Source organism: Microchirus variegatus (assembly GCF_963457635.1).
Source record: "Microchirus variegatus genome assembly, chromosome: 3".
Classification (NCBI taxonomy): Eukaryota; Metazoa; Chordata; class Actinopteri; order Pleuronectiformes; family Soleidae; genus Microchirus; species Microchirus variegatus.
This window is the reverse complement of record NC_139804.1, coordinates 35,378,307-35,400,406: the sequence shown is the minus strand read 5'-3', so window position 1 is coordinate 35,400,406 and position 22,100 is coordinate 35,378,307. Positions and strand designations below refer to the sequence as shown.

Sequence of the window (22,100 nt, the reverse complement as noted above, 5' to 3'; positions counted from 1 at the left end):
TATACACTCGTAAATTACCCTAAAGCAGGGGTCACCAACGTGGTGCCCGCGGGCGCCTGGTAGCCCGCAGGCAGCCAATATGGTGCCCGCGGGCTCACTTCACTTCACCTCACTTGCATGTATCCGTATGATCGCTCAGTAAAATATCTTTGATATTGTTTATAAAAACTGATAATCGTTAGGAGTAAGCACTGGAATGAATGTGTATGCAGTTGAATGCATAATATTAATAATATAAATGGTAAACAAAAAAAAAATGTTAATGTGGTAGCCCTCCATATTATTTTTTACCCTTAAGGTAGCTCTCATCTCAAAAAGGTTGGTGACCCCTGCCCTAAAGTATGTAATGTATGCTATCTTAGGACTATATTTGCCAATTTATCATGTTGTTCGACGGCCTTTGTCAACCTGAAACTGAAACTGAGGTTTTGTGCTGCTTCTGCACAAATGTCCGGAGAGAAAATCATTACTTTTAGCTCATGGGGACAGGGGAGCTCTCAGTCCACCTCTGCCACTTCTAACATCCGTAACATATCACAGCAGCAGGTGTAGATTTTAAAAAGGTGAGCCTTTAGTTAAATAGCTAATATGTGATTTTCCTTGTGTACCCTGTTGGAAGTGAGAGCAAGCATCCATGACTCAAGCTCGGATGAAACTACTCTACTTTCTGCTCGTTCACCGATGTATAAAGTACGGCCGATGGTCTCAGATTGTGTCTGAAAAGAGCAGCGGGACAGTGTTCGTGCTGTCTCTGCAACACAGTGAAGCAACAGTAAAAACACTGAGGAAACAATACCTGAAGGTCTAAAGTTTAGTGTGTGTGTGTGTGTGTGTGTGTGTGTGTGTGTGTGTGCATGCGTGTGTCTTGTTCCCAGGTGCTGTCCCCAGTGAAACCTGAGCTGGTCCTTAGTAATAAATAATGCATCTGAACCAGTCAGCTCATCAGTCAGCTTGGCAGACAGGTAGCCTCGGCATATTCTGCAATTTGTCCTCCAAAGGACACACACACACACACACACACACACACACTCACATATACATAACGTACGGACAGACAACAGAGCAGGACACAACTTCACACTGCGGGACATAATCTAACCTGTTTCCAGGTTTTGGATCTTTGAATCATCCGGGGTAGTTTTTTTCTCTTTAAGTTGCCCGGAACGACCTCAGTGATCATGAATCCTGAATAGTAAGTGTTGTTTCTTCTGAATGTGCCGTTGTGTTTCTGCTCCTACACAACATACAGTACACACTGCTGTGTTGAACACAGACGACTGCACCCTCTAAACTGGGATCGCCGCGATGTAAAGTTAAAAGACAGCGTGAGAGCTTGGAACATCCCGAGGGCCTTGTTTTTGTTGGCTGACTCTTCTTTGTTGTTCCGGTCATCGATTAATGAATTCATGTCAGACATAGTAGATGTGCTGCTTAGGTTTTTTATCTGTGGTTACAGAAGAAAATATCCACTTCATTCTCTGCATAAACAAGTATCATCACTAACCTGGGGTTAGTCACCAGGATGCAGAGGGTGATGGGTAATGTAGGCCTCAGGGCTATTCCTGCTGAAGACAGTGAGGCTTGTCTCACACACTTCTCATCTCTTCAAAGTATGTTTTTAATTTGTCAGTCACGTTCTGTCTGTATAATATTGACAACGTACAGCGGTTGTGAGTATAATGACAACCTTCTACATCCTAGTTTATAATAATTCAATGTGACATATGAGCTGCAACTGAACGGTTAATATTAATAATATTAAGGAACACATATAAACCATTAACTAAGTGATTACTAACATATATAAGTAGTATACTAGCCCTTCATTAGTAATTATTAAGCACATTTTAACACCTTATTTGGGAAAAATCTTAATTCAGGTCGTAATAGAGGTAGAATAAGGTGATAATTAGGGCTGTCAAAAGATTAAAATGTTTAATCAGATTAATCACGATTAATCACGATTAATTGCCATTCGTAAATATGCCAAGAAATTCAAATTTTCTCTTTATATTGTTGTAGGAACGGAGATATAAATAAAGTATGTAAAAATATACATGTAAAGAACAATAAAATACTGTAAATAACTTGTAAAATCCTATACAAACTTAGTAAAAAATAAACATTACATTGTAAAAAACCCACATTATAAGACAATATAAATAAATAGAAAAAATAAAATGCTGTAAATAACTTTTTTAAAAACTACACATTGCACTGTAAATAACTCACATTATAGATAAAATATAAAGTATAGAAGTTAAATAGTTTTCTTACTCAACCACAGCAGGAAATTCCTCATCAGCACTTTGAAGCACTGCTTCCACTAGTTAGCGTTAGCGTCAGCTAGCATTCTGACGCTAACGTTAGCTGCTGTCTGTGTCCCCGTTAGTTAGACAGTGACTGTTAATGTTATGATTATATCATTATCAGCGCCAGTAGCTCCACTTACAACTGTGTCTTTCTTTCTTTTTTTCTTCCTCTTCTAACTTCCTGATTGATAACTCCTCTTCATTTTCCTTCAGCTTCACACAGGTTAACGTGAGGAGACGTGGGGCCTCTTTAGGGAGGTTTACTACTGAGATGTCATTGTTGTCTAAGGGAGACGGTGATGCAGCTGCTCACTGATGCATTTAGGCTCCGAGTGTCGGGAGCCCCCCTATCGACTCGGGGCCCCAAGCAGTTGCCCGCCGCCTTGCCTGTTCATAAACTGCACGTCTACTCGTATCGCGATGAAAGCGAGAAAGTGCGTTAAAAAAATTAACGCGTTAATTCCACAAATTAATCATCCTGCGTTAACGCGTTAATTTTGACAGCCCTAGTGATAATACGTGCTTAATGGTTAATAATAAAGGGCTAGTATGCAACTTATATATGTGAGTAAACACCTGGTTTATGGTGAATATGTGTTCCTTAATATAAAGTGTCAGCTAAATATCTGTAATATATCAAGTGCCATCTTTTGTACGTGATTCTGTGTGTGTCTCGTCACTTCAGTGACTACCTATTCAAACTTCTCCTGATTGGTGACTCTGGAGTGGGGAAGTCATGTCTGCTGCTGCGCTTCGCGGTAGGCCTCACACACACTCACACACACACTCACACACACACACACACACACAAAACAAATATGAATGAATAACTGCATTTGAAATACTCCTAACCACTGCCACAGGACGACACATACACCGAGAGCTACATCTCCACCATCGGAGTCGACTTCAAGATCCGGACCATTGACATGGATGGAAAGACAGTGAAGCTACAAATTGTAAGAGTTTGCGTAGCAGACACAGTCTGCGTATATTTCAGGTTATTACTGTCACTGATGAAAGTGTAGGCTCGGTCAGCGTCTCTGCGGCATCAGGAGTGGTCACACACCGTCATGCTGTGTTTGTGTCCATTAGTGGGACACGGCGGGTCAGGAGAGGTTTCGAACCATCACCTCCAGCTACTACAGAGGAGCCCATGGCATCATTATAGTGTATGACGTCACCGAGCAGGTCAGTGTGTGTGTGTGTGATCAAAAGGAGTTTGTAGTTTGTCTTGTAAACTGCTCACTCTGCAGCACCAAAGTTCATCAAGAAAATTAGGGGATTTACATCCACTGCTGTCTCCATCACTAAGTACCAGTGTGTTATTTTGTGTGTGTGAGCCTCAAGTTAAGTGTCTTTGCTGGCAGCCATATTTTCAGTGAGTCAAGCTGGTTCTCAGTCAGTGCATTCAAGTCTGATTTTAGTCGGACTAAGACAATAAGTCAGTTTGTCAAACATGTTAGTCTGATTAAAATCGAGTTGGTCTTAGTCAGACTAACATACCTGGATAATGTGATTCATTCATTCATACTCACTGTTTGTTTTTCTGTGAAGTAGAGGTCGACAGGAAACTGAATCAATACGCACTAGCTTATAGAGAGATACAGCGACACCTACGGAGGTGGAGTCAGACGTACTCTGCAAGGGGTCGTACCTTTGTTCTCCGGGTCCTATGTTCCCCGTTTTCCCAAAAAAATCCTATGTTCCCCACTTTGTATGTGACAGGGGAACATGGGACCCTTTTTTTTGAAAAAGGGTAGGGTTGGGGTTAGGGTTAGAGAAAGGGTCCTATGTTCCCCGGTCACATACAAAGAGGGGAACATAGGACCCAGGGAACATAGGTACGGTCCCCTCTGCAAGATGGCCTGACTACGGCCTTAAGCCCAATTTATACTTCTGCGTAAAGTGCTCTGCGTAGGTTACGCAGAGTCCTCTGCGTCGACGCAGAGCCTGTCGAAGAGCCTCTGCGTCGTCTCCGACTGCACAAAATATTTTTTAAGTGTCCGTCACTCCGTCGAGGGTCAACGGAGACGGCAAGAGCTGCGATTGGTCCTCAGGACAGGCCGAGATAACGCTGCTCTGTGCCGGCTCACAGTGAGCACCGAGCGTCCACAGACGCGGAGCTGATCCCCGCCAATAACGCCGCTGCCAAACTATAAATACGTCATATCTTAACACACACAGCACATGTTTAGACTCTAAATGGCCAATTTCTCGCCTCAAATTATCTTAAAACTGCGTTCCGTGACACAGAAAAGTGAGAAACGGCCACTGTTTCAACAACAACAGTCTTTCTCTCTCTTTCTTTCTCGGACACCATTGCTCACTGTAGCCAGAAGCACAACAACCTTGCGCAGCGACCCCTACTGATCGGGCGGGAAATTGCAGCGCGTGTCCGTCGGATAACGCATACGCAGTCGGAGAAGTGTAATGTGGCCTTTAGCTGGATTAAACTGTACATAAACGAGTGACAGGAGTGCGCTAGGTGAGGTCAGAGCTAACAACTTGTCAGCGCATCATGCAACCACACTTCAAAAAAAGCCTGGACTATCCCTTTAACTTTCCCTTCATGCGTCCGTCCTCAGGAGTCCTTCAACAACGTGAAGCAGTGGCTGGACGAGATAGACCGCTACGCCTGCGAGAACGTCTCCAGGCTGCTGGTGGGAAACAAGTCTGACCTCGTTAGCAAGAAAGTGGTGGACGCTGCCACCGCTCAGGTAACGGGCGCCACGCAGCGCACACACAGAGACTCTGCTCAAATGTACAAGTTCCATAAGAGAACGGGAGGCAGCTGTGAGGCTGAAATTCTCGTTCAAGATCAGGAAGCAACACTGGAGTCAACACAAGCTCCTGTGGTTCCTTCACACTGTGTTCACTTACAACTGGGGAGGCTGAATGTCTGAGTTTCTGGTTGGAAATTTTATTTTGTCGTCACCTCGTGAACATGTTCGGTGAGGCTGCGACATTTATTCACTTTGTGAAACCTGACGCCGGTCAAACAAACTCACTACAACCTGCAAACATCTGATCAACCCCTTTAAAGGTGACATAGAGTGGTCCTGTTGCACATAAATGTTAGTTATGGAGGTCTACTTACATATATTAACTTGTTTTTATGGTCAAAAACCTCCTAGTTGCTGTAAACGAGCCGATAGAAATCCTCCTTTCTGACGCTGTTTTTCTGCTGCGAGATTTCAGAGTGAACTTTCACCCCCAGAAGACAGAGTCTTGTGATTGGCCAGTTCTATCCAGCACATCCGTTCTCAGAAGCGCAGCGCCCCCCTCTGGAACGGTGGATGCACTGCTCCTCATTATCAAAACATTGTTTTAACAGTGTTTAAAAATAGCTTCTTCACGACTCCCCGCCGCGGTCCCTTTTATGGGTTTAAACCGGAGTCAGACCCAGAGTCAGAAGACACTGTTGCTCGTGAAACACCTCCACAACGGACGTTATTCTTCTTCTGCGGTTCAATGTACGCAACCGGATGTGCCCGGACTAGTGCCCGGAGCAGGACGATCGGTTGTTCAGGAGAACCGCTGCTTACGTAACTATTACGGGATTTTCAGTGATTCAATGACATTGTTGAGCCCCGAGATTACAATAAAACACAACATTCTCAGCAGTGGCTGAACTGTTTGTTTCGAACCGTCAGGGCTTCATAAACAAGGTAATGACGCAGATACACACCAAAAAAACAGCGATAATAGGAACTTCCGGTCTAGTTCCGCTTTAACCATTTTAGTATTTTGACATTGCACTTGCAGAGCCTGGACCTTTCTGTCCAAGCAGCAATTCAAATTCATTCAGTTTGAAAAGAGAGGCCAAAAGTGAAAGATGAAAAAAAAAGGTGTAACCATGGTAACACCGTCAGTGGTGCTTATGGTGTGGTTCAATCAAGTATGAGAGACCCATGTCACTGAGCAAATTATCTCCCAGTGATAGCCGTATAGAGCTATTTAATTAGTTTTTAAAGCACTTCAAAAGTTTCATCTTGTAGATCTTATCACTGGGAGGGTAACAGTATGTGCTAAAGTCATGGTTTGGTATGTACCTCCATTGTTTGAAAGTGGGATTTTCTTCAACTGAATATGGTCGTAGATCTGTTGTTATAACAACTCCTGTGGTTTTGGCTGGTCTGAATCAGCAGGCAGAGACTATTTAAATACCAAGGATATCTGCTTTTGCACTCTTGTTTTTTCCTTGTACCAGTGATATTCACAATTGAATGCTGCTGTAGTTCACTGGGGAATTTCCCCAAACAGCAGAGCTGAAGGAGATCGGCGGTTCCTCAAGCTCTGGCTTCTGACTTTGCATTCTCCATACGAGGCTTATCTGTACCAACGTTAGATGTTATAGGTGCATTATGTAATAAATCTGGCCATGAAATCCTCCTAATGTGTCACAGAGACTCAGGAATAATGTTCATATAACAAACTGAACTCACCAACAACAACAGTACAGACAACATATTTGCATTTTGCAGACTGCAAATCATGTTTATGTTTTGAAATCATGTTTTGGCGTCATGTGGCGCCACCTACCGCCGTCTACCGATCATTGCAGTCAGTAGAGTCTCAGCTGCCGAGCAAACCACGGGTTGCCAGTTACGTCAGAAAACCAAACCTAAAAGACCTCGGTATTTTGAATTTGAATGTAGTAACCCTTTTTGGCCACATTCTTACATATGGCACCTTTAAACTCATACTGAAGTCAGTTGCTTGAACGGCTCGACGGCAACGTGCTGGACTTGGCGGGGGAGGAAACAAGGAGATGTGATTTAGTTCTGCACTGCATTAGCGTAGTTACCTCTTGACATTTTATGAAAATATATAAGACGTTCGTTCCACCCCTACTTACCACCCATAGTTTTGTGTCTCACACACACAGCACTGTCCACCTTTCATTGTTGACATCCACCAGGAGGTATACGTTTTCGCCGGAGTTTGTTTGTATTTTGTGTAGGCACTGAGCTGCCTTGGCGGAGGTCTGCGCTCTCCGAGTGCTTTTTCTAGTTAGACACATATCGCTGGTGTTTGAACTAAGCTTACGCGATCTAATACGGTGGTGTTTTTGCTATTAGAGCAAACGTGGCCAGAGCAAAGCCTCCTCTCCACCCAGCTCCAACCTGTGCTTTCACAGAGAAGGTTTGTTGTTGGTGGTTTTGCATGAAAAAGAATAGTAGTCATAGGCACCATATGTATGAATGTGGCCAAAAACGGTTACTACACTATTCAAAATACCGAGGTCTTTCAGGTTTTGTTTTCTCCGCCATTGTAGCTCAGACGTAACTGGAAATCCGTGGTTGCTCGGCAATGATTGGTAGACGGCGGTAGATGTTTTCAAAACATGATTTGAAAACATAAACATGATTTTCGGTCTGCAAAAGATTTTTTTTAATGCAAATATTTTGTCTGTACTGTTGTTGTTGGTGAGTTCAGTTTGTTATAAAGCACCTTTAAGCTTCTGGAAATGGTACATACTTGTTTGAATACTACATAATTGTTTAAAATGTTCTCTATATATTTAACAACATCAATCACTTATATTGGAACTCTTCTACCCCCCACCCCCTCCCTCCCTCCAGGACATGGCCTCGTCTCTCAAGATCCCCTTCCTGGAGACGAGCGCCAAGAGCGCTGATAACGTGGAGAAAGCTTTCCTCACCATGGCCTCTGAGATCCACAAGCGCGTGGCCAGAGAGGGAGGGGGGATGCAGGGTCAGTCAACAGAGACCAAAGCCCAGAGCGCCAAGATCAACAGCGCCCCCGTGTGGCTGGGGGGAGAAAAACAGACCCAAGAGTCCAGTAACTGCTGCTGAGCAGGAAGACAACACCGGTGATGTGTGTGTGGACTATGTGATTGTTTGTCTTTGAAATAAATTTAACTTTTCAGGAGGAAGTAGCTCGACTACTTAATATTTTTAAGAGTTTTATAAAAAACATCAGATAATGTAGGGTATCACTCCTTTAACTAAAGTAGAAATAATTAATTCTTTTTTAAATTTAAAGTAATAATTAAATAACGGTTCTTCCTTCAAGTGTATAAAGATGTTGAACTCAATTATGGATGAATGTACAGTGAGATTTAATCTACCATAACTTTATTGAAATGTGATTTATAGTGTTTATCGGTTTTTGTTTAGTGTCGTCTGTTGTTTGTTTGACAATAAAAGCACAAGGAGTCATTATGCTGAAGAACATGATTAAGAATATGATGTGTATATGTATAATTATGTCTATATGATGATATACGGTCAAGTTTAGCTAAAAAATATACAAGAATATCAGAGAAAATTGGATTTTCATAGTTAGAACAGCAACTACAGGAGACATGAGTCTGCTGCCATGATAATAATTACATTATTGTATTTATTTTATGTAAATCTACAACCTATTACAATAAATGATTTGGACCAGACGTGGCACAATTTAATGTCGATCTGTTCTTTGGCACATATATGATACTTCATTTATTTATTTGTGAAGACAACCTTAAAACTGGGACAACTCATGCATGTTTTATGATGTGATCAATAATTCCATAATAATTAAGAAATAACTTTAAGACATTGTGATTGAAGAGTTTACTGTCATGACACAAACACGGGGGGATTCCTCATATGAAACATCTTTGTGTGAATTTAAAGGTCACATAGAGTGGTCCTGTTGCACATATATGTGAGTTATGGAGGTCTACTTACATATATTAAGTTGTTTTTATGGTCAAAATCCTCCTAGTTGATGTAAACGAGCCGATTGAAATCTGTCCTTTTCGAAGCGCTTGTCAGTCGCGCTATTTCAGCCATAAATCTCGCCCGAGAAGACAGAGTGTGTTGTGATTGGCCAGCCAGCGTAGAGCCTTCCCACCTGTGTTGTGATTGGCCAGGTATCTGGAAGTGACGTAATTTATCACGTCAGCTCTCAGAAGCGCAGCTCCCCCCTGTGGAACGGTGGATGCACTGCTACTCATTATCAAAACATTGTTTTAGCAGTGTTTAAAAATAGCTTCGTCACGACTCCCCGCCGCAGTCCCTTTTATGACTTTAAACCGGAGTCAGACCCAGAGTCAGAAGACACTGTCGCTCGTGAAACACCTCCACAACGGACGTTATTCTTCTTCTGCGGTTCAATGTACGCAACCGGATGTGCCCGGACTAGTGCCTGGAGCAGGACGATCGGTTGTTCAGGAGAACCGCTGTTTACGTAACTATAACGGGATTTTCAGTGATCTCGTTGAGCCCCGAGATTACAATAAAACACAACGTTCTCAGCAGTGGCTGAACTGTTTGTTTCGAACCGTCAGGGCTTCATAAACAAGGTAATGACGCAGATACACACCAAAAAAACAGCGATAATAGGAACTTCCGGTCTAGTTCCGCTTTAAATAAAATGGTTCAGATTATGAAACCTTTAAAGCTACCGACAGTATAAATGAACAACTTAACGAAAAGGCTCATTGAATAAAATCTATATTTTCTTTAGCTTGCAGGGAGAAGGAACTGAACAAAAAGCAGTGAATCAACTCCTGTGTGCCATATAATGTAAGAATCACACATTTTCACTGTGGACTTTGGTGCGGGAAAGTGATTACCAGTGTGATACAAACGTCATAGCAACTGGAAAAGTTCTGTCAAATGGCGAGATATACAGGTTATCGTTTTCTCGAGTGGGTAAAAATCTGATTTTCCTTTGCGTCTCCACTGGCAGCCATGGTTTTACTCACTCAAGGTCGAGCCCAGTCAGCACAGATGCCCTGTCAGTACTTCACTTAGAAACCCCCCCTTCCCTCCCCTCCCTCCAATGCAATTATATCAATCATGACAAATTACTGGACATTTCCAGGACACAGACTGACTTATAGATGTGGGTCATATCTCATAATTATCTGACAGCCTCTTATTAGGGTCATTTTTCACACAAGTCTTGGACTGAGAAAAGAATTCTCACTGATTCACTGCAGACTTTGTAAAACGTGGACATTGTTTCATTGTTCCACAGTTTTTGAATGATATTCTGATTCTCAGGAGGAAAACGGGTCCTCGTATCTAGTGAGACAAAGTCATACATTTTCCACAACCCACACAGGAGAAGTTCTGTCAGTGATTATTGTAAATTAAAAATCAAGACAATAAATTATTTGTAAATGTTCAGAAAATGGGAATCGAGTCCCTGGACACTTCCAAGTGCTGCTGTTTGTTTCTTCTCCACTAGATGTCAGTGTTGCTCTGTGTCTTCTGTTGCTGAAGGACAAACCCGAGTAACATAAAATTATGATCTGGCCCCCCCATCTAGGTTCTCCCCTTCATCCATCTTTCTTTTCCTCAGCATCTCCTCTTTATTTGACCCCCACATTCTGAGCTGTCCTGCTCTTCCTCTGCTGTTCTTCCCTTCATCTCACACGATTCCTTCACACGTTCCTCTTTCCTTCATCTAGAGCTCATCCTATGTCCTATATTTGCCGTTTCTTCCTCTCTCACCATTCTCAGCTCTGCGGCTGTAGCTGCTGCTTTTGTGACTGCTGGTGTTTGATTATAGGTCAATATTAAGGTTGATGCTATCGAGTATCAAAAGGAAATGTATGTCCTAAGTTCAGCCCTCCAATTTGTCTGACGTCTCCACATCAGACAATTGATGATAAGGATAATTTTTTTATAAGGAACATTTTTTCCAAAACAATAATACAAAAAATGGCATCAACTTCAAATCCATGCCAAACCACGTGAGGCAATTAGTTGAAATGAGTAAATTATTTGATTATCCAGTTTCAAGTAGCTTGGTTGAGGCACCAAGGTCGGAGTTTTTTTGGAAATTATCTTTTTTTTTAGCAACATTCACTCTATAAAGAACAGACAAACCAAGCTAAATTACACAATATCACAACATTAAAGGTCATAACTCATCAGTTATATCCTCATATCCTCGTCGAAACACGCCATGACTGTCACTCTACCACCACCATCTTCTACACGTTCACGTAAATTCACCACATTTAATTGTGAATGTGTGACGTACGCCACAACTGTGATTAGTCAAAAACAAAAACAACACATATATTCCTTAAAAACACAATTTGTGAAAGAAGAACTAATTGAGTACAAGCACGGATAAAAGTGCACAGGCACCAACTCTTCAAGTTCACATTGGGCGAAATGTAGACAATACTGCCCTCTAGTGTTAAAATAGGAACACAGCTCTGAGTACACAAGGAATTTCGACAGTGGTTATCTGCTACGCTGTGTATTTACAAATAAGAAGATATAAGCAAGACAACAAACCTGAACAAATAGACTGAAAACGGTCTTTACTTATCAAAACCATGGGGATTGAGGATATTGATCGCAAAAGTGTTACAGATACAGATAATATGACTAATGAACAGTCCCGGCGGCATGGGCGGGCATTGGGGGGCCGTGCCCGTCCACAGAGTCAGCCGTGCCCCCCCTGGGCTTTTTATACAGTCTATGGCTGGGAGCTGTTTATTTTATTTGGGTTTTGTTTTTTACATCGGAGTGGCCAGCTCTCTATTATTTCTATCTTGGTTTATCGATCATACAATTCAACCAATCCAACCAACGAACGAAAGCAACATGCTGGCCAATCACAGGTGGTGGGGGTGGGTCACCGATGAGATGGTACGCTGTTAGCACTTGACGTTTATGGTCGCAGTTGCTCATAGAGTTGCTAGTTACTAGCAGCGCCATTCCCTTCTACTGGAAACCGAAGCACTGAAGTAAAGAATAACACTGGCGTAAACATTCATCAGGGGGTGCCACAAGTCTTCGTTTCGCTCGCAGCATTGTCCGTTATTTTAGCTACAGGGCAATGCCCGTTTACGTGCCTCCCGATTGTTAAAATTAGTTTTTCGTGCCGTGGCACCGAAGTCCATGCACTGTTCACCAGTTAGCTCCTTTAGCTCCTTGTGTCGTTTAGCGCACCTACAGTGGAACTGGAGCGGTCTGTTTTATTAAAGGAAAAGAGCAGCGCTACAAATAACCAGCGTACCTGTGTAACTGCGTATGTGTGCCTCTGTTTTTAAAGTTTAGCGTTACTTTAGAGACTCATTTTAACAATCGGGAGTCACGTAAACATGACGTCACACGCATCTTTTTCCGGTCAGTTGCCATGGAAACGTGTCACGCGCCGTATAGTGCCCAGCGCCCCAAAATATATTTTTTAATTATTTTGTTATCATGTAATATTCGTGAAACATTCAGGTAACCAGTAGGGCTGCAACAATGAATTAATCTTTTAGAGCGGTAAATGTACACAGCACGACACATTTTTTTTTTTGTAGATTTTGTGATGAACTGCCCCTTTTTAGTAAGAGCAAAATTATTTCTCCACACTGTAGGAGTGGTCACAGAGCCATATTGTTCACCCTGAAGCAAATAAATAAATAAAATAGGCTATAAAAAACCTATAAAACCTATAAAAAATAGGTTGAAAAAGTTTGCCCCCCTGAAAAACTTTGCCCCCCTGAAAAAATTGAATGCCCCCCCTAAAATGTTTTTCTGCAGCCGGGTCTGCTAATGAATACTGTTTCGGTGGATATTTTTAGGTTTTACCGACTCATGTTACTCAAAACATGACACCAGTCATTTACACACTCTGTGCACGCAGATTCACCTGATCGACGCAGGTGAGACAAACCACAGGAGATCAGGTAACTGAGACGGGTACCACAAATACTAACAATAACGCTAACAAAAAAGTGGCCTGGTTTGGAGGTAGCGTATATATAACCTTTGCAGAGGCTATAGAGTTACAGGTATTTATAATGTGGAGGTTAGTGAGTTAATGAGAGGCAGATGTGCACACAGATGGAGGATCAGGTGATTGGAAAGGGCAGCAACGCTCGACGGCGGACGAGTGGAGAGAAGAAGACGTGTGTGTGTGTGTGTGTGTGTGTGTGTGCCAGAGTCTGAATTGTCAGGAGGAGTTCACTGTAAACAAGGCTGTTTAATCAATCAGCAAAACAAATGTAATGTAACCTATGAAAGCGCAACGGTTTTTGGTGAAGAGTTTAGTCAAAAGGTTGTAGGTTGTCTGGGGAGCATTGAAAGTTGTTGGATGTTCTGCCCATCGGGTCAGCTCGCTCTCGGGGGTGATGCAGACGCTCCCTTCCCTCTCTGACTGGAGGTGCAGAGGAGCTGTGCACAGCAGGGAGGAGACGTTTCCCCTCGGGTGGAGGAGAGTTATTCTGGTGAGTCCACATCTTCTCTCCCTCGTTTCTCTTTCAAGTCAGTCAGTTCAGAGACTCACAGACTGAGAGAAAAGTATGTCCCCAACACAATAAACCACATTCTCCATTTTTTATTTTTTTGAATCATTTTTTTTATGACACATCATAACAGTCTGGAGGAGAAGTTTGCCACTGTGAGACAATTGGATTTAACTCCAGGCCATATAGGCGGTCGCCTCGGGTCACCATCTACTGGAGAGGTGCCAGATGACCACAAAGAAAGTATAATATAATAAAAATATAATAATAGTTAAAGGTGCCATATGTAAGAATGTGGCCAAAAACAGTTACTACATTCAAATTCAAAACACCAACGTCTTTATGGTTTCGTTTTCTGACGTAACTGGCAACCCTTGGTTGCTCGGCAGCTGAGACTCTACTGACTGCAATGATTGGTAGACGGCGGTAAACATAAACATGATTTGCAGTCTGCAAAATATATTTTTTATGCAAATATTTTGTCTGTACTGTTGTTGTTGGTGAGTTCAGTTTGTTATATGAACATTATTCCTGAGTCTCTGCGACATATTGGGAGGATTTCATGGCCAGTTGATTTAGATTTATCACATAATGCACCTTTAAGACAGAAAAAATAGAGTGTATGGAAGTGTCAAATTTAAATGATCTGCAAAGTAACAGTGTTTTGTTTATTTTCATTTTATATCTTTATTATTTGTATTGCCATTTACTATTATTTATTATTATTATACAGAGTATTTTTTTTTCCCGTTTCAAATTTAGCTTGCAGCGTCCATTCAACGATTGTCCACTACACTCTCGACTACCACAGTGTTTTATTGCTTTTTAAAATTAATGTGTTAAGCGGTAAGTGCTCTACTTAGGTTACGGAGACCCCTCTATGTTGCCGCAGAGCCTGTCGCAGAGCCTCTTTCGGCTGCACAAAATATTTTTTAAGTGTCCGTCACTCTGTCAAGGGACAACAGAGACAACAAGTGCTGCGATTGGTCCTCAGGACAACCCGAGATAACGCTGCTCTGTGCCAGCCAGGCGGAGCTGATCACCACCGACAACGTCACTGCCAAACTATAAATACGTCATATCTTAATACACAAACCACATGTTTAGACTCTAAATGGCCAATTTCTCGCCTCAAATGATCTTAAAACTGCGTTTCGTCACACAGAAAATATTTATTTCATGTGAGACAGTCTTTCTCTCTCGGACCACATTGCTCACTGTAGCTAGAAGCACAACAACCTTGCGCAGCGACCCCTACTGATCGGGGCGGAAAATTGCAGTGCGTCTCCGGCACCACGACGGAGAACTATGAAGGCTCGAGGGGGGTCGCCGTGGTTACGCAGTCGGATAACGCATTAAGCAGTCGGAGAAGTATAATGTGGCCTTTACTCTGATTGTCTGATGAGTTAATTCAAAATTTGTTTTATGCAAACCACTGTGGTGAGTCCTGGGAAACATCAAATCCCAATCTTGCCTAGGGCACCAAAATGTTTAAACTAAACAATTTATGAATGGAGACACTGACACTATCACCGTGGTTACGGTTGCATTTTTTTTGGTAACATCTTTCATTTATAGTCTCGCCATCAAAGTGAACCATTTTTTCAAGAGTCTGCATCATAGCATCATGCTGGAAAAGGCGCCGGCTCTTTGATTAGATGCCAAAATTAAGAGTATACATAATTAAAACTGTTGTGACCTGAGTGTCATGTTCACATCACTGCTAATTGGTAAAAGCTGCTAAAAACCTGTGTCTATTGACCCAGAAATGAATGAAGATTTTGACGTTAGCAGTTAATGTTAATGGGTTTTTTGACCTGCAGTAAATGGGCTCAAAACAAGATTTTGAACATTTATTATACTCATGGATAGAATTTTTCCATATTTCAGAAAAATAAACAAGCAAAATCTTTCTATCTGTGAGTTTCTTTTAGAATTAATTTTAAACTTTGTAATATATCTCCCCACACACCTCATGGAATAGGCTCAGAAAACCATGGTTACACAACCCTCTTATCATTATTGTCCCATAGGAAAATAGTTCTACCTGTAGCAACAAATAACAACTGTACATTATAGCCATTACTGTTGATGCGCATGCTGAGTTCGGTTATAATGAGCTTTATTTTTAGTCGCAGAGAACAAAAATCCTTGCATCTCTGGGCCCAGAAGTCTCTGGGAGCATTAGCATCAGGGCAGAGAAGCAGAAAAGTGCTTTAGCGGCAGCTTTTTCAATACAAGCAGTTAGATATTACTTTTCCTTCAGGAGGTACACAGCGGTTCGAGATAACAAGGCTGATTGATGCTTGTGGTGAAGGGTCAGCATATCCTCCATCATGGGACTCATTTCTGAGCCCATGGAAAACCGCGGAGAGCAGAGAAGCGCGGCCGAGATAGAGGAAGGGTTTTTTATTTCTTCCGCGTTTACGCGTCTAATTCGGGAGGGTTAGGGTTTTATAGGAAATTTAAGGAGGTGTTTATCAAGAGTGACAGGGGGAAGTTATTGTGGTGCAAAGACACTGGCGGGATCTGAGCCGACTCCACGGGGCCATTTCGGGGCCAAAAGTTTTATGTAATTTAAAAGTGTTTGGATCTTATTTTTGCTGGTTTATACATCCACAGGGTTTCTATTGGCCTTTAGTGAATTACATATATATTTGAAAAGAAGATGTAAACAAAACAAAGTGCATATCCAGGTCTTAGGCTGCTACCACTCTACATGTGGAGATGACCCTGCTGCTTTCTTCTCACCACAGATATGTGTGTTTTCATGTTTTTCAAGAGCACTACAAGCTTAGATATCAACAGGATCGTGTTTTTTTTCAGCACTTTTGACTGAAATGAGTGGTGATGAAAACCATTTCCTGGCTTTTTAACAGGTAAAGTTCAGGGACAAAGAATAACCTGTGTTTATGTTAAGGCAAAACAAAAAAAAGCTCCCAGTCCTCTCCTCTCCATAAACAACAAACTGGGCTATAAACAAAACGACACATTTAATGTCCACTTAAACACACTGAAACACACATTCAACATTTCCCTGCTTTTTCACAACCCCCCTCCATTTGTGAGGTAAGATTTTCACCTCAAAAACGAGTCATAATCATTCATTCATTAAGTAATTTCTTGATAATGAATGCAGTTTAGTTGTGTTTAGTGGGAATGTGGTTAACGTGAGAAAGGATTAAGGCCACATTATACTTCTCCGACTGCGTATGCGTTATCCGTCTGCGTCACCACGGAGACGCCTCGAGCATTTATACTTCTGCGTCGTGGTGACGGACACTCGCTGCAATTTCCCGCCCGATCAGTAGGGGTCGCTGCGCAAGGTTGTTGTGCTTCAGGCTACAGTGAGCAATGGCGTCCGAGAAAGAAAGAGAGAGAAAGACTGTTGTTGTTGAAACAGTGGCCGTTTCACACTTTTCTGTGTGACGGAACGCAGTTTTAAGATAATTTGAGGTGAGAAATTGGCCATTTAGAGTCTAAACATGTGCTGTGTGTGTTAAGATATGACGTTTTTATAGTTTGGCAGCGGCGTTATCGGCGGGGATCAGCTCCGCCTCTGTGGACGCTCGGTGCTCACTGTGAGCCGGCACAGAGCAGCTTCGCTCGGCCTGTCCTGAGGACCAATCGCAGCTCTTGCCGTCTCCGTTGTCCCTTGACGGAGTGACGGACACTTAAAAAATATTTTTCGTGCAGACGGAGATGACGCAGAGGCTCTTCGACAGGCTCTGCGTCGACGCAGAGTCTCTGCTTAGCCTACGCAGAGCACTTTACGCAGAAGTAGAAATTGGGCTTTACACATCGAGATCATCCTCACACTTCCTAATAGACTTGCTTTGCAGGTGTTAAAAGCAGAAAACCAACTTCTGCCTTTCAACAAGCAATTTAGAGTCTCGCCAAATAAACGTGACTGGCTGAAACATTAGTTTATCCATCCATCTTAACCAAGATTATAAATGCTGATAAATGAATAGAGCAAAATAGAAAGCTTTATTGTCATTATATAGATAATGCATTGTAGACTGTTGTCGCAAATTCGCTTCAACCTGGGTTTACATATCCCACTAACGCCGCTCGGTGCATATTCAACACATACCAAGTATCGTAGTGGAAGCACGTTGCTGCCATCTAGCGGTCGGAGTGTAAACTACATCCAGTTGATGGAAGCGGAAGTGTTGGCTTGGTAGAGCACATTGATTTTGGCTGCTCATTCTACTCATACTAGCTTATTGGTTGCTTCTGCTGCGGATATATCGGAATAGAATAGAAAAACAGACTGAAAAAGTATCGAAACAAACAAATGATTTTCTTGAATTTGGATGAGAATACAAACGATGACAGAGCGAAGGAAGGGCCAGGCTTAATGAGCAGGAACTGTCTCTCTCTTTAAACTTTAGAATCGTCTCAGTTTCACTGCGTCGGTCTGCAGCAGGTCCATATTAACTTCAGCCAACCGTGACTTTTTTTTTCAGTCCACACATGGTGTAAATGTGTCGACTGAAGAATTTTCATAGCTGCTGTTTGCACTGAGAGGATTTACCACTGGTGTCAAAGTAGTGGACCATGGCTAAATGAAACGGCCAAGGGGCTCTGGGGATAACAACAACAAAAAAAAGCTAGCAGTCAGGAGTATAGGAGTATAATACAAACAGTGCACTTTATATATGCTGCAACTGCATGTTTCTATGTCTGCACATTAACATTTAACATGACAGTGTTTGAAAAAAAAAAAAAAAAAGGCTGATGATAAACGTCATGAATGTATAAGTGTCGGCACAAAAAGCACCTGGTTAGGACAAAGAAAGAATAACATTTTTTTTCTCAAAGTGTCAACATCCTCCACATAGAAAACACATTTTTATCTCCTCATAAAACCACAACCACAGCCGATCTTACGAGGTTTGGTCTTTATTTGTGATTTGCTGCGCGTTGGATATATTGCGTACATTCGTCTACCGTCTACCTCCCTTCAAATACTTGGCACAAATATAATGATGATTTAACTTTTCCTCTTACCAAAGTCAGACAACACAAACATTTACATCATTCATTCTCACGCAGGGCCTGATAGTTCTTCTGGTTTGTCTTTTCTCAATGATGGGAGGACAGAAGAAACAGAAAAGGCTTTGGTATTCTTTATGAAAAATTAGGTCACATGTCACGAATAAAGCCAACATAAATATGAGCAGATTTCCCCCATTTTAGCTTGTTTTTAAATCCCTTAAAGGGGAAGTAAGTAGTTTATGGTGACATCTAGAGGAGAGGCTGACATTAACAACAAAGAACTGCTGCTCTGCTCACCCCCTCCCTTCCCTGAGCGCTACGGTATCCGCAGCTGGTCAAATGTCGTCCTCGTCGTCTTTCTCCGTGTCAGCAGATGAGGTTCGTGAGGCGAGGGAGAGGGCGGAGCTACCGCGGCCGTAGCAGACGAAGTGGAGAGAGAGGAGGCGGGACTTCCGCTACAAGTAAAGAGACGCTTGATTTGTTCTCTCGCGTTTGTCCTTACAGGCTCCGGTAGAAACATGGCGTCTCTCTGCTAACAGTGGCTATGCAACCGCGGCCCGCGACCATGTTATTTTACATGACTTTTTGAAACACTACGAAAATGAAACAAAAACTATTATACAGCGACTAGACAATGCAGGAGCACATAATATGTATAAAAAAGTGGATTTTGGGTTATATAAACCCATAAATACTACATATTGTCCCTTTAAAGGCTACACCTTTACACACCTTCCCGCTCACTCAGGTCAGCTGATTTCCTGACTTCCCTGCCTGTTTTTAAAACTCATCTCTTTTCATCTGCCTTTGTATTTCGGTCCTTTTACCCATGATTTATGTCTTTTAATTCATCTTAGATGTATTTTATTGCCTCGTGTGAGCTTTTTACGTCTTTTATTTAGTCTGTCTTTTATCTACAGTTCTGTACAGCACTTTGGTTCACTGTAAAAAATAAAGTTGGATATGATTGGATATGTCAAACAGTGACCACTGAGGTGACATTTACACCTTAAGGCCACAGTATACTTCCTCCCTGACTGCGTAATGCGTTATCCGACTGCGTAACCACGGGGACCCCCTCGAGCCTTCATAGTTCTCCGTCGTGGTGCCGGATACGCACTGCAATTTTCCGCCCGATCGGTTAGGGGTTTGCTACGCAAGGTTGTTGGGCTTCTTGCTACAGTGAGCAATGGCGTCCGAGAGAGAAAGACTGTCTCACGTGAAATAAATATTTTCTGTGTCCCGGAACGCAGTTTTAAGATCATTTGAGGCGAGAAATTGGCCATTTAGAGTCTAAACATGTGCTGTGTGTATTAAGATATGACGTATTTATAGTTTGGCAGCGACGTTGTCGGCGGTGATCAGCTCCGCCTCTGTGGACGCTCGGTGCTCACTGTGAGCCGGCACAGAGCAGCGTTAGCTCGGTCTGTCCTGAGGACCAATCGCAGCCCTTGCTGTCTCCGTTGTCCCTTGACTGATTGACGGACACTTAAAATTTTTTTGTGCAGCCGGAGACGACGCAGAGGCTCTGCAACAGTTCCTCCGGCAACGTAGAGGGGTCTCTGTAACCTACGTAGAGCACTTTACGCAGAAGTTTACATTGGGCTTAAGTGTGACAGATGGGACATTTTGGAAATTTATGGCCCCACTTGTCTTTAAACAAAAGGCCCTGTGGTCTCTATCCAACAAGCACGTTGGCTCCATCTTGAAAGAGTTTAGGGAGCCTATGGTGGACACTGCTTAAAATTCTTATACTGAGTTTTATTCCTCTGACGGAGGAGACAAAAGAGACAAAAATAAAAGTGAGAAACAGCGAAAATATAGCAATGAGAAGAAAGCAGGAGGTGTGAGACAAAGGGGGGCGGATGAGTTGAAGAGTGGCCTAAAGAGAGGGAGAGCTGTGACCAGCAGACACCAGAGAAATCACAGTGTGAGCCGTGACAACTCATGAACCTCGGCTTTTCTTCTGCATAATTGGCTTGTAAGACCAAGTCGTGGTCTGGAGGTTACTTTAAAAAAAAAAAACTTCATTAATAAACCAAACTTTTCTCTTTCTGATTTCAAACCAGTATCAGAGCAGAGCAGAGCTGGAGTGAACCTCTATCTTTGTGCAGGATGACTCTTATCTGCTCCTGTGTGTTGTAGTCTTCTGGGGGGGGAAGAGCTGCTGGATACATTATGCAAGAGGCGGGTGATGAACCCTCACAATAGCACTGTGGAGCCGAGATGAGACACTTCATGACCTGTTTTTAAGAGAGTTTTTATTATACAGCTCAGGTCCATAAACCTGCTCTCCTTTTCGGAGACGGTGCAGGGTTCGTACGGCTGAAATTAAATGCGAAACATCAGACTCAGTTTCCCGCTGGGGAATCAGTCCAACTCTCGTCTGTGCTGCAGCAGCTCCGCCCCTCTCCAACACCCCACACTCGTGTCCCAAAATACTCCCCTCAGTCACAACAACTCATCCAGAAAACTGCGTCCCGCCTCGTCCTCTGCTTCTCCAAATTATTCCGTGTCATCCAACTCTTCTAAACGTCCCTCTCCTCGCCGACTCGAAGGGCCTTATATCAGAATGGAAACACTTTAATGTTGGCCATGCTGCTGCTCCGCTCTCGCTAAGTTCAAGGCATTCATGCATTTATAAAGGATTTTTGGTTTTTACGCATTTCATTTCTATTCAGAAATCAAGCTTAAAGGTACAATGTGTAGTATTTATGGGTTTATATAACCCAAAATCCACTTTTTTATACATATTATGTGCTCCTGCATTGTCTGGTCGCTGTATAATAGTTTTTGTTTCATTTTCGTAGTGTTTCAAAAAGTCATGGAAAATAACATGGTCGCGGGCCGCGGTTGCATAGCCACTGTTAGCAGCGAGACGCCATGTTTCTACCGGAGCCTGTAAGGACAAACGCGAGAGAACAAATCAAGCGTCTCTTTACTTGTAGCGGAAGTCCCGCCTCCACTCTCTCCGCTTCGTCTGCTACGGCCGCGGTAGCTCCGCCCTCTCCCTCGCCTCACGAACCTCATCTGCTGACACGGAGAAAGACGACGAGGACGACATTTGACCAGCTGCGGATACCGTAGCGCTCAGGGAAGGGAGGGGGTGAGCAGAGCAGCAGGTCTTTGTTGTAAATTTCAGCCTCTCCTCTAGATGGCACTATAAACTACTTACTCACCGTTAAAGGCGCCATATGTAAGAATGTGGTCAGAAACGTTTACTACACTCAAATTCAAAATACCGAGGTCATTTAGGTTATTTATTTCCCCTTTAAATGTGAATTGAAACTCGCATCAAAGTTTCTGCATCTAGCGCTAAAGACGGGCAGCCACACATACACTCTTTTGACCAAGTTCATTCATAGGTCACACTCTGCTTCAGAACATTTCCCTCTCACTGTAAACCAGTGTAGGTAACAGTGTCAGCGGCAAATAAAACATGAATGTGCCAAGTGTTCCGGGCATGTCCCACCGGGAGGAGACCCAGAGGAAGACCCAGGACACGCCGGAGTGACTACGTCGCCCCGGCTGGCCCGGGAACGCCTTGGGGTCCCCCTGGA

General features: G+C 42.8%; 1 protein-coding gene across 1 annotated transcript; it reads left to right on the top strand.

Moving 5' to 3' along the window:
* Nucleotides 1-1,178: 1,178 nt before the first annotated feature.
* LOC310924365 (ras-related protein Rab-1B-like) lies at nucleotides 1,179-8,134 on the top strand (the record flags this gene model as incomplete). The annotated part of the gene is made up of 6 exons (XM_083886075.1): nucleotides 1,179-1,192; nucleotides 2,998-3,070; nucleotides 3,176-3,271; nucleotides 3,408-3,503; nucleotides 4,901-5,032; nucleotides 7,901-8,134. The coding sequence occupies 6 exons, from the start codon at nucleotides 1,179-1,181 to the stop codon at nucleotides 8,132-8,134; spliced, it is 645 nt and encodes a 214-aa protein (XP_083742201.1).
* Between the last annotated feature and the right edge of the window lie 13,966 nt (nucleotides 8,135-22,100).